The following is a 12138-nucleotide window of genomic DNA, read 5'->3' as shown; positions in this document are numbered from 1 at the left end:
TCCTTTGGACACACTTATATGCCTTTGGATATTGCCAAATGTATTTACTATTACAGTGTATCTCAGTGTAAAGAGCAGTACAGATCATCTGCTGTAGTGCGTGTGGGAGACTGCATCAGCAGTAAACAGTGAGGGAAGATACAGGATGAGAGAGACAACAGATTCCTCCACAGCCAGCAGCTCAGCATTCAGCTCCTGCATACCCAGATGCGCCGGGGCATCTGGGTATTCAATATGTTTGTCATCTAACACAGTGGCAAGGGAAGTCAATATCCCTGCGAGGCATTGTAACTCCTCGACTGCCAACATAGATTAAACGTTTTTTAGAAACACCAATTGATGACAAGCTGGCGTCAGAAGAAGTGTGTTTGACAGGCAAAATATTTTTGAGAAACAAATCTTGAAGCAAATATGTTTTATCTTGCAGTGCTCTGTTTTTAAGGAATCTGGTCTTGACATTCATTTTTTAAGATATGTAGGCTATTGACATAAAACAGGTTCATGCTTAAAAATGACCCTTAAACTCATTTCTGTTGTGTTCTTTTTGTCATTTTGAACACAATAGTGAAGGTGTTATTGATCTTAACCTGTATTATATCAGCACATGTCATTTACAGTAAGACAACATTCCTGCTCTGCTTTAATTCAAGTTTAGAGCAGGAACATCATCTGGTGAGAAAATGCAGGACATGGATATGAGGTAAGAATGGTGGCAGCGGCCTCAACAGCCTAAAACACTTTCATTAGGAGACACACTCCTAAAACAATGTGTACAAAACTTGCAAATGAAGGAACTTCTTCACCAACTTGACAGCACATGCAGCTTTTAGAGAAAATTCACCAACTTCACAAAACATGCGTTTATAAACGAAACGCTGCATGAAGCTCAACACACAACGGAAACCAAGGGACACTAAAAAGTGACGAACACACCTGCTTGGCCAACTGTCACTGGAAACTGACCCAAAATGTAACTTTTATTGTCTTATTTTAACAATGTGATCACATGACTCCATCTGATATTATAGCACATCTGTTGTACGCTAGCTAGCTAACGTAGCTAACCTAGTCATTTCAGATATACTGACAAACACTATGTTATGTAACAGTTATGAGACAGACTAACTCTGTTGACCAACTTTATAATCCTGAACGTGACCAAGAGCTCCAGTCCCAGCTGTGTGCGTCACTTTTTAGTGTCCCCTGGTCTCCGTTGGGTTTTGAGCTTCTTGCAGCGTTTTGTATCTGTTTATGCCAGGGGTGTCAAACTCAAGGCCCGGGGGCCAAATCCGGCCCATGACTTCATTTTCTGTGGCCCCACAAGAGCTTGCAAAGAATATAATATGTTTATTAATACGGTTACATGATGATTTACAGAAGCACGTTGCCCATAAATTATATGTCCCACAATGCATCTCAAATTAGACTTTTTTTCTCAGAATTTGACTCTTTTTTTAAATGTCACTTCCTTTTTTTGAATGTCACTTTCTTTTTTTTTAAATGTCACTTCCTTTTTTTTTGAATGTCACTTCCTTTTTTTGAATGTCACTTTCTTTTTTTGAATGTCACTTTCTTTTTTTTTTGAATGTCACTTCCTTTTTTTTTGAATGTCACTTCCTTTTTTTGAATGTCACTTTCTTTTTTTTTTTAATGTCACTTCCTTTTTTTTTAAATGTCACTTCTGTTTTTTGATTTTGACCTTTTTCCAGCTTTTGTTTTTAAATTATTTTTGTGACATTCTCACTGAAGAGACTTGCAATTATTTGCCCTAGACTTCTGCTTTCAGACGTAGTTAATTATGAAGTTATTACCCTATCAGATAATAATCCAATGCAGAGGCAATAATGTAATATAATACATTATTTTATATTTATATATAAGTTACAACCGGCCCTTTGAGTGCTGCTATAATGCTGACATGGCCCGCAATTCAATTGAGTTTGACACCCCTGGTTTATGCAGTGCTTTAGTAAATGCTGCACATGTTTCGTCTAGATGGGGAATGTTTTCTAAATGCTGCATGTGTTGTCAAGTTAGTTAAGATTTTTCTTCATTTGATTTGTTTTTATATTTGCATCGTTTCTGCAGCTGCAACAAGTTTCTCAAATTGGAAATGTTTTGGGCCTTTGTATCGCATTTACACCTGTCGGCCACCGTAGGGTTAGTCACCATCACAACTGTCATGGATGGGTTGCACACTGCTGCCTTATTAAACATGCAAAAGTAGAGGATATTATCATTTTTGTGTTACATCTGAAAGAAAATATGACAGGATTCCAAATAGACACAGTACACATACAAAAGGAAAAGTGATGGGTTAAGATCAGGGAGTAAATAAAGTCACATGTGAAGTTATTAGCAGTGATGAGTGGAAAAAGAAAGGACAGGAGTCACACAGTCAGATCAGGGACACACCTAAAGAGAGAGAAAGGGAAAACCTGAAGCTGCCCTTCATGAACAACATGACGTGTCAAATTCTATGTATGAGCTTCTCAGATATGCAAGTGTTTCAACACTGCAGCATGAAGATGAAGAACTCCAATAAACTCCACAGAGAGGGCAGCTTCAGGCTCTGTGGATCTCATGCAAAGGGGAGATATTAGTGAGGACAGTACAGTGGTGGGACCAGCAGGTGGCACTCTTCTCTTTCTTATAACCCCATGTTTGAGGATGTGCAGCCACTGTGCACGTGGGGAGGGAATGTGTGGCTTGTTTGTTTTTGGAAAGATGTGAACTAATATGTCATAGATCCTGAGAGAGAGATTCTCCATGGATGTGTGAGAGTGTGTGTCCTCAGGTGTGTTGTGTAACGCTGTGCAGAGACAGATCATTCACTGCTCTTGCTTCCCTCTCTGATCTCAGTGCCTGCAGGCTGGTTTTGTGAATGCAGATTTTGCCCTAGATTTTGGGCTTTTCAAGAGGATGTCTCGGTTGAAAAACAGAATTACCGCAGCGCTAAATTCAGCAGGTCTACGAGGATAGGACTTCATTATTTGATTTGTTTTTTATCCTAATGCCATTCCGTTTTCAGAAACTGACAAAATCCATACATGTAAATCCTCCTATTGTCTGTTCTATTTCTGGTGGAGGAAAGATAATCGTATTATTTGGTTAGTAGGATGAATTATGCAGGCTTCTGTTGTTAGAGAATGTTCAACAGTCAATGTGTTGAACAGTAACATTGTGTTAGGGTTAGGGATATATAAACACACGTTATAAATTGGTGACTTATTTCTAAATGATGTAGAAAGAAAGAGACACCATCACTCAATAAATGTACAGATGTATTCTACTTTAAAACGATTTGGTAATGATGTGCTTCATTTAAGAATTGACATTTAATGTTACATTTGTGCTTTACTTATAGTCTGCTACTATTTCAATACAAATTATATTTTTCTACTGGGACTTTATTGTAACTTTATTGATAATATGTGGCTGTCTTTACTCTTTTTTCTGTTTTTTCAATTTGATCTTTGTACAATTTATTGCTATTTTTTACTTTAGTGACTAACTACTACTTCCTTAACTGTAAATGCTACATTTGTTCTTTATTTAAAGCGAACTACATTTCAGAGGGAAATATTAGTCTATTTAGATTTCTATTGCTCCACTACATTTATTTGTCAGGCATAATAACTATTCACAATAAAATTGTTCAAACAAATACATGGTCATCTAAAAAAGTGTATAATTAACCAAATAAACAACCCAACAGTTTATGAAGTAGTGGAAAATAGCTTTGACCAGCCACATCATATATTGCTGTAATAATAAGCAATTCAAAGTATATCATTCTACTGTATAACTCTTTTACTCTACCTGTGTGTTTTTTTTTTACAGTCTATTGGTATTTTAATTTTAGTAAAGTATTTGTATTGACTTAAAGAAGTCACAGTTATCCTATTACTTATACTGTTTTGTACAGGGTAAGTGTTTTACTGCTGTGCAGCGCATGGGGCTTTTCAGTAGTGGTTACCAGTGGGTGGAAGTCCTGTGGTCGTACAAAAGGGACTGACCGAATTGAAAACATAAGGACTTCATTTTATCAACTGATAAATACGTTCTTATGACTTTTCCTCCATGGTTGAGTTCTTTAATAAACACTTTACAGCTGTGTTGAGTGTGTGTGTGTGTGTGTGTGTGTGTGTGTGTGTGTGTGTGTGTGTGTGTGTGTGTGTGTGTGTGTGTGTGTGGTGTGTGTGTGTTGTGTGTGTGTGTGTGTGTGTGTGTGTGTGTGTGTGTGTGTGTGTGTGTGTGTGTGTGTGTGTGTGTGTGTGTGTGCGTGCGTGCGTGCGTGCGTGCGTGCGTGCGTGTGTGTGTTGTCTCAGTGTGTGTGTATTGTCTCAGTGTGTGTATTGTCTCAGTGTGTGTGTGTGTTGTCTCAGTGTGTGTGTGTTGTCTCAGTGTGTGTGTATTGTCTCAGTGTGTGTGTGTTGTCTCAGTGTGTGTGTATTGTCTCAGTGTGTGTATTGTCTCAGTGTGTGTGTGTGTTGTCTCAGTGTGTGTGTGTTGTCTCAGTGTGTGTGTATTGTCTCAGTGTGTGTGTATTGTCTCAGTGTGTGTGTGTTGTCTCAGTGTGTGTGTGTTTCTGCTGCTCCTGGAAGTTCTGGTATTACCGGGATGACCCCGCCGGCCCGACTGCGCGTCGTGCGGAGCCAGTGGCGTGCGATCACATGCCAGCGGTGAGCTGAGCGGCTGGGGGGAGGGGGGTTGGTGGGGGGCGCAGCGGGGCACGGTAACCCCCCCGATGCCTCCCCTCCTTTATCCTGCTGTGTTGTAAACAACAAAGACAAGATGATTATTGGGAAACAGCCGGGGAGAAGAGCGGCAACATTCAACAAAGTAACATTTTGATTCAACCATCATCTTTTTACTCAAGCCTGTGAAGGTCCAGTGTGTAGGATTCAGCTGGATCTATTAACAGACATGGAATAAAATATTCATAACTACGTTTTTATTAGTTTAAATTCACCTAAAGAAATGCTATGTTTTCGTCACATCGGCATAGGTAGCTCCATGTTGCACTGCCATGATTCTACAGTTGTCTAGAATGGACAAACCAACTCTGGCTGTAGAAAGGGTGTCTTGTGTTTTACGTGACCTAAAGGCCTCTGTAGAATCTCTACACACTTGGAAAGGGAGGTGGGAGGGGTATTCGGTTGGCTGCATTCTGCTGCCTCACCACTAGATGACACTAAATCGTACACACTCAACGTTAAAAACTCCAAAGAAGATTGCTCTGGCCTCCTCTGCTTCTGAAAGGTCAAGCTGCAGCCCTTTGATAGGATTAGAGGAACATGTTTACACAGAGACCTGCTGAATTAAACTGTGCACCTCGAAATCAGGAATACACTGAATTCATTTAACACAGGAAACACTGTAAATGTAAGCTCTCTTGGCCGTTGACATCCACTGAGGTCAGAAGTCCAAGCTTTCCCCAAACCCTAAAACAAGGACTTCGTTTTTAGAGATTTTTTATCCAAAGTTTTCAATATTAAGTTATGTTTCACAACTTCTTAGAACTCTCCACTATTCAATAAATAAAATCCTTGTGGAGGAATGCCAATCAATTGATTGATTTATGTTTGGTCCAATATAAACAAAAAAGTCACCTCGGTGTCCTCAATAGCTACGGCCTTAGTTACTTTGAAACATAGTTAGATTTATAAATGTATCTTCACTGCCTTGGTTAGTGCGCTACTATATATTTTTGGTGTATTAACACCACCCAGTGTCGACAATAGAGCAGTTGTGAAAAATAGTATTTGTTTCACTTAAATTAACTTTATTATTAAAATACGAGTGAATATAAAATAGCCGTTTAGCTCACATACTGTAGTGCCGGTGACCCATGTACTGAGGATAAGTCCCCATGTGGAGGACCTGCATCTTGAACTAGTGGCCCAATTCATATATTTAAAAAAACTAAGGCGAGATAAATGAGTGAAACTGCAAGTGATTCTTTGTTGAAGTTATTTTCAACAGAACAACAAGCTAAGTGACCTACTAAGTCATGCTAACATGTAAGCTGATCGATACGGCAGCAGTCGATGGCTTCCCATCATTACAAACTGCGAGCCGTATTGAGCAGATCTAATGACCTTATGCTGGACCAGCTGATCAATAGAAGAATAATCCATGTTGATGCACACTCACACTTCTTTTGAAGCCCTCAGTATGACTGTCTCTCCTGGGTGCGATGTTTCATTTCTGACACACTGGCCGACTGAGTCATGACTAACAACAATCTGGAGCAGAAGAATATGTTTTCATGCTATTCTTCTGAGTAGATATCATGTGGCTACCGGTTTGCTTTCCACAATAATATAAATCTACTGATTGTTATCAGCCAATAAAATGGTTTCGGAGGTTATCAGCCTAATATGGGTGAGAAGCATAGGCGGATTTTGCGGGGGGGCTGAAATATGTTACAGCATTACTACGTCGAAAACAGTTCCAATACAAATATTTCGTATATTAATATTTTAATAAGGTAGGACACTGGTTAATAATATTGTAGCGTGTTCAAGTAACCAAGGGATATAGTAGTTATCAAATAAGTATAAGATGTGCACAGTTATGAAATGCACTGTTGTTGGGTTATGGCTAGAAAGGATCCGTCTTGTGTAAAACTCTCGCAAGAGATGTTTACGTTTGGCAGGCAGCCTTTCAGTTACGATCGTTAACATCAGTGGGCCACAGCAAATGATGGTGAGAAGCTAAACTATCTATTAATTATGTCAATTACAGTGAGTGTGATTGTTGAAATAGGGTGTTAGCGGTCTTGCTGTTCAAAGAAGAATGACAACACTGTAGATCACCAACACTAGGCTATGGTTTATTTTGTATTCACAGGCAAGTCAACGTTGTCGCAGTAAAAGTCCAGGCAATACAATGTTCCCTTTCAGTGTTTTACTATTCTGTCTGATGTTTCTCTATTAATATTGCTGCTGCATTAATGTGTATGTTGCATGTTACTGCTGTAGATGTGTTTCCGAGCCGCTCCGATTACAACGAGAGTTACAACGAGAGTTACCAATCCCCCTCTGAACTTCCCAATTTTCATTTAAGAGTTTTAAGCAACTCACCTCACATAGATATCGATGTTTTTAAAGTTTAGGAGGAAATAAGTAATTTCAAGCAATAATCCTACTCCTTTTGTTGCTTTTATGTGAAGTTCTCTCCACCATTTATATATTTTCTGCAACTCTCAAACATTCAAGGTCTCCTGATACAGACACGACCTGTTGCTCAGGTAATGGATAAGTGGACTGGAACAAGCGGCCTTTTTGAAACCACACAATGCCTGCTCTCTGTTCTGTTTCGCTTCTCTGTGTGTTCTCCAATCATCTTAAATGAGCTTGTATCTGTTCATAGTCACAGCGTTATGGTTGAATTAATTAATTTCTTTTTCTGCTTGTAAACAAGCATATAGTCTTATTATAAGCCATATAGCAAGTATGCACACAGATATCTGTCTCAATAAACCAAACTATTTCAGAGTCATTCCTCCTGAACACACTATTCAGGGAGGGTTAACCGCGGGGGACACACACATACATAAAGCAGATGCACTGACCATGTCTGAGTCGGCCCCTCGCTGCTCCGGCAGCAGGGGCTTCTCCTCCGTGAACTGCTGCTCCTTCAACCCCGCCATTCTGGACAGCAACCTGCAATCAACGCACGCACGCACGCACACACACACACACACACACACACACACACACACACACACACACACACACACACACATACATACATACACACACACACACACAGACACACACACACACACACATATATAAGGTTGCACTATGATTTAAACATGCAGAATACTGTATGCATTTGACTTCCACAAAACACAATGACTTCGCATTGCTACCAGAGTGTTACATGACGACGGCCGTTCAGCTCCAATTGAATGGAATGAACCAGTTCATTATGGAACAATTCCACAAATCCACATTGTGAAATAATGGAAGGACTCAGATTGAACTGAAACAATCTGAGCAGCTGATAGATGAGGAACTGATTGAAAACAAAGATGGAATCGAGATGGCATATATATTTCCCTGCAACCTACCCGGATTTATTGGAAGATGTATCTTTCCTGTGAAAGAGGACAAAAACATCCAAAGCTACAGAACATATCAGAATGTACAACCCAGTCTCACGGCATTTCGTGTTATAGTCACGACATCTGATCTATTGATTCGTGTTCTCCAACACGATTTTCTCCTTTTTTTCGCGTCACACAGAACGATTTTAAAAGCAATGTATTTCTATTGGTAGTATGTTTCGTGCCTGCAGCACGTCTTTTTGTCCGTTCGGGTCCTGGCAGACCGGAAGCTGTGGGGTTCATAAAAACATGTTCTTACTCAATATCAAGCCACGATTATTGTTTTTATTTTAAATCATATAATGTCAGACTTTTTTTGCCGTCCGTGAGGAAAAGAAATGGGGCTCAGAGCCTCAGGATACTGAAATCTGTATTTTTTTAAATCTTTTTTTCCTTCTAATTTGTTATTCTTTTCTAAATAACACACTGTTATTTACTCAACAATAACACACAATTATCCTTGTTGTTATTTATTTGTTTAATTCTATAATATCAGGCTTTTTTGCCGTCCGTCAGGAACTGAATTTCAAAATAAAGTCACCGGATACAGACGTAGGCGATACACACCCACTGAACTGATTACTCAAAATCCTCAGCTATGGTTGAAGCTCGGTGATTGGATGTTTTAGCCGCAGTGCACGTTGGGATATGGTGTTTATGCGATATGAAATCACTTTCAACAGAATTGCGTTGCCATGCCACAGCTTGGGGTGAAAACATTATTTCCGGTCTCGAAGTTTGCATAGTAATCTGCAATATTCATCCACTAAAAACATCAGATTATCCTTGTTAATTACACAACATTGATTGGTTTAAATTGTGTACAATGCTTTTGTGTTTTCCCCCTTCGATTCGGAGAAACAAATATTTTTTCGGAGTTTATGGCCGAAGACACTACACTACCCAGAATCCTCAGCTATCGTTCGGGACTACAGTCCCTTTGCTTGACAACCCCTGTGATTAATCAGTAAGAGTAAGCCCTGACACCCAGCAATGCTTCTGTATTAAAAAGGTCAATCATTTTCAAAATTAAAAGGGGCTCTGTCGAGTTTTCTGGTGAACAATTTACTTTGTGTGTATCTTTGGAGTCCTATTACAATTTAAATCCTTTGACATTAGCATTTTAAATCCTGCTTTGCTAACATCTAACATGCTAGTGATCTTCCTCTTTCCTCCTTTGCTGATGCATTGCTGTATTTTTTGGTGCACTACCGCCACCTGTAGGTCACTGGAATAATGTGGAAAACTTTGACATTCACTTGGGTGTGCATTTTGTTCTTGTGCAAGTGCACGAGAAAGACAGTTACTCACTAATACAAATGTGTTTAAATTCTTATAATGGCTTTAAACTAGGGCTGTCAAACGATTAACATTTTTAATCAGATTAATCACAGTTTAGCAGACTTTATTTTGCTTACTTTAACATCAATTTTCATGGTGGGGCTAAGCCATTTCTTGGTATGGATGTATCCTACCCCAGCCATACCCTGGCGCTGCCACTGGTGGGATGTATGGGGCGGGCCATTCTGCACATACGTTAAATGCGTTAAATATTTTAACGCAATTAATTCAAAAAATGTATTACCGCCGTTAACGCGATAATTTTGACAGCATTACTTTAAACAAATATCCAGTGTATCAGGACCTGCAGTAGGCTACAGGGAGTAAAAGAGCACAGTTGATGTCAAGCATTCCTGACATAACTCTAGTCCAGAGAAAAAGGAAGCACTTATGCAGGAATTATCAAGAATGTATTTTCTCTGTTTGCAGCATCAATAAACGTCACACTATACGTACAAATAAACCTTCACTCTCTGCTACATTTCAAAATATATACATAAGATGCTAAATCCAAGTTCAAGGTATTAACAAAAACACAGTTAAGGGATGGTCTGCTCTACTTCACCAGATAACAAAGACACACTCAAAATAGTGACAGAAGAGTGGACATATATGCTTACTGACCGAGATAACTACCACACACACACACACACACACACACACACACACACACACACACACACACACACACACAACACACACACTCACACACACACACACACACCCACCCACCCCCCACACACACACACACACACACACCACACACCACACACACACACACACACACACACACACACACACACACACACACACACACAGGTACACTACGATACTTAAACACACATGAGGAGTGGGTTCAGACAGTGTCAGTAACATAACAGTGCTACAGTAGACACACACACGTCACACACACACACACACACACACACACACACACACACCACACACACACACACACACACACACACACTTTAGACACAACATCTTACTGAGGTTCTGTTAGTCCCGATACTCAGAATGTTAAGGCTTCAAGTTGTTGTTAAAGGTCACCTGTAATGCTATTTGTAGGCAATAGCATAGGTCTCAGATATATACAAATATATAAAAACATGTCTATGAAGTGTTTTGCTCAAAATACCAAACAGATCACCCGTTCTAGCCATGCCTCATATCCCTCTATTTTACCCCGGTTACGAAAGTGCTGGTTCTGGGTATAAAGCTTTAAAAAAAAAGAAGAGGGGGCGGAGGTTATGCCTGCTCATGTGGGAGGTTTCTACCAGCAGAGACTGCCGTGATGAAACGCCATATCATGTTCCAAACCACATCAAGGTTGTTATTTCTGAAACAGTATGGAGCTCAAATGCTTTCTCTCTCGCGGGTGTTTCACAAGGTGAGTTCCTTTTTATATCCGGCTTTTTTACACATATTCTCAGTACAAGTTAGCTCTGACTGTTAGCGATGCTTGCTAATGTAAACAAAGACCATATTACGTCCAAAACAGTCGGGCATTGTTTCTAATAGCAACTTTCTCATAGTGCCGTGGGTCCGCATTGCCGATATTACGTCATATCGGAGGCAAATCTGGATCAGCTCCATTGTACCCCCGTTTTACTCTTGAGAGGGTTTTATTTTCTGACAGTGCGTGAGTTCCCTGACACACCGGGGACACATATCTATGTATAAAAGACATCAAAAAGGGCATTTTGCATGATAGGTCCCCTTTAACATTAATTTCCTAATTAATGTAAAGTTTTAGACGGATGGAGGTGATCATTTAACTGACCCACATATTGTCAGGGCTTGCAACACCTCCACAGTGCATCAACACACACACACCTCTATACAGTATCTCCTCCCTTTCCTCTCTGTCTCACCTCATTTGCCCCCCTCTGTTGTCTCTCCTCTCTCTGGCAGCACATTCTGTGCTTTTATCTGACACCCTTGAAGAGACAAAGCCCAGAGACCACTAACAATCACTCCCAGCAACTGATGAAGTGTGTTTGTGTGTGTGACGCCATAGTGTCAAAGCCACCACTCACTAAGGGAAAATCCACCAAAGGACATTATCCACATTACAGTACAGATATTAAAAGTAAAGCTCCTCTTGTCAGAACTAATATATGACGTCTTTGTGACCCGATATAGAGTTGGCCAAAGTAAAATGAGCTGCAAATCACAATGGTGCACATAGCTTTAAAGAAGATAAGACTCAAATCAAACTGAGAGCTTTGCTAATGCATCCAATGCCTTCTTAAATATCCAACATTAAGATTTCGATGTAAACATGGATGGATTTTTGGATGCTAAATGGCTCTCCAGCTGCTAAACTCCTGTTAAGTACTTATTGCTAGCTGTTTACAGTTTTTATTTAAATAACTGTCTGCTGTGAAATGACAAACAAGGCAGATGTGAGGCTGAACCAAAACAGTAAAGCTGTGGGTCATTAAACCAAAACAATGAACTGTAAGATTCTAAAACGCTTTGTAGAGCTGAGTGAAACTGCAGGGTGTGTTATATTACTCTGTGCGATCCTATGAGTATAGTTTCCTCGCTGTTGTACAAGATGAATGTATGCACATGTGTCAGGTACCACTCATCACAAACTGTGTTTACAGCAGTTAAGGTCATTTATCATTATGGTGTAGGATCATTAACCAAATACAGTTTTGTTTTTT

At 39.8% G+C, this 12138-nt stretch overlaps 1 protein-coding gene across 6 annotated transcripts in view; it reads right to left on the bottom strand.

Annotated features, from left to right (window-relative positions):
- The window catches only part of ndrg4 (NDRG family member 4), an 83379-nt gene that overhangs the window by 42586 nt on the left and 28655 nt on the right, over positions 1-12138 (bottom strand). For 3 of the 6 annotated variants that reach the window (XM_034195729.1, XM_034195725.1, XM_034195728.1), the window contains 2 exons: positions 7583-7673; positions 4620-4772 (listed from right to left, as the gene is read on the bottom strand). In XM_034195729.1, coding sequence (XP_034051620.1) covers positions 4620-4772; positions 7583-7660 — 231 coding nt within the window. In that variant the 5' untranslated portion in view covers positions 7661-7673. Of the gene's footprint in view, positions 1-4619; positions 4773-7582; positions 7674-12138 lie in introns of those variants that run through there. The other 3 variants (XM_034195731.1, XM_034195730.1, XM_034195727.1) reach the window with 2 other exon arrangements.

The sequence above is a fragment of the Gymnodraco acuticeps genome, unplaced genomic scaffold (genome assembly GCF_902827175.1).
Source record: "Gymnodraco acuticeps unplaced genomic scaffold, fGymAcu1.1, whole genome shotgun sequence".
Lineage (NCBI taxonomy): Eukaryota > Metazoa > Chordata > Actinopteri > Perciformes > Bathydraconidae > Gymnodraco > Gymnodraco acuticeps.
This window is presented reverse-complemented; position numbering and strand designations above follow the sequence as displayed.